General features: G+C 63.5%; 1 protein-coding gene across 3 annotated transcripts in view; it reads right to left on the reverse strand.

The window, feature by feature from the left end:
* Positions 1–297, reverse strand: part of HNRNPA3 (heterogeneous nuclear ribonucleoprotein A3) — a 13,285-nt gene extending 12,988 nt beyond the window's left edge. For 2 of the 3 annotated variants that reach the window (XM_015422444.1, XM_015422443.1), the window contains exon 1: positions 203–297. Coding sequence is in view for 1 of the 3 variants with exons in the window: in XM_015422446.1 (XP_015277932.1) it covers positions 203–208 (6 nt within the window). In the remaining 2 variants the exon portion in view is untranslated. The remainder of the gene's footprint in view (positions 1–202) is intronic. The other variant, XM_015422446.1, reaches the window with a different exon arrangement.
* Between the last annotated feature and the right edge of the window lie 470 nt (positions 298–767).

Genomic DNA, 767 nt, shown 5'->3' on the forward strand with positions numbered 1-767 from the left:
CCGCCCCCCGTTTTCACAAAACCCAGGGGGGGGGGGGGGGGGGGGAAGAGAGAGAGAACCGAGCCAGCCAATCACCCACCCTCTAACGAGCCCCCGAGCCCCGCGCGCGCTTCATCCCCCCTCTCCAGTCCCTCCCGCCAACTGCAGGACCCGCGGCGGCCGACCGGCCTGCCTTCTCCTCCCGCGCGGCGCCAACCGTTACCTCCATTTTGTGACTGAGTTTTGCCTCCTTCAGCCTCAATATGGAGCCGAGAGGAAGAGGGAAGGCGGGGCGAGGTCACAGGAAATCGGGGCACGTGAGAGGAAGGCGGGACCAACTGGGAACCGCGGTAGTGGGGGAGGGGGTGGAATGATGAGCGGCCTGAAAGTATGAGGCGCGCGCGCGCGCGGGGGATGTCGTGCACGCGCGCTGCTGCGTTGCTGGCTGGGAGCCGGTGGAGGCCTTCAGGCCTGGCGTTGGAAGATGGCGGGGGTGGGGAGGGCCGATCCCTGATCCCTTCGGGAGCTAGGGATGCCAGACTCCAGGAGGGACCTGAGGATCCCCTGGAATTACGGCTCGTCTCCAGGCTACAGAGATTAGTTTCCTTGGAGAAGATGGAGGGTGGACTGAATGGCATTGTGCCCCACTGAGGTCTCTGCCCTCCCTAGGCTCCATCCCCAAATCTCCAGGAGTGTCCCAGGCTAGATCTGGCAACCCTAACCCCTGGATCTGCCCACCCTAACAAGAGCATTCTTAGCCATCTGTTGCAAATGGAAACAGAAGAGCA

This window comes from Gekko japonicus, unplaced genomic scaffold (genome assembly GCF_001447785.1).
Source record: "Gekko japonicus isolate JY-2015 unplaced genomic scaffold, Gekko_japonicus_V1.1 scaffold1172, whole genome shotgun sequence".
In the NCBI taxonomy this organism is placed as follows: Eukaryota; Metazoa; Chordata; class Lepidosauria; order Squamata; family Gekkonidae; genus Gekko; species Gekko japonicus.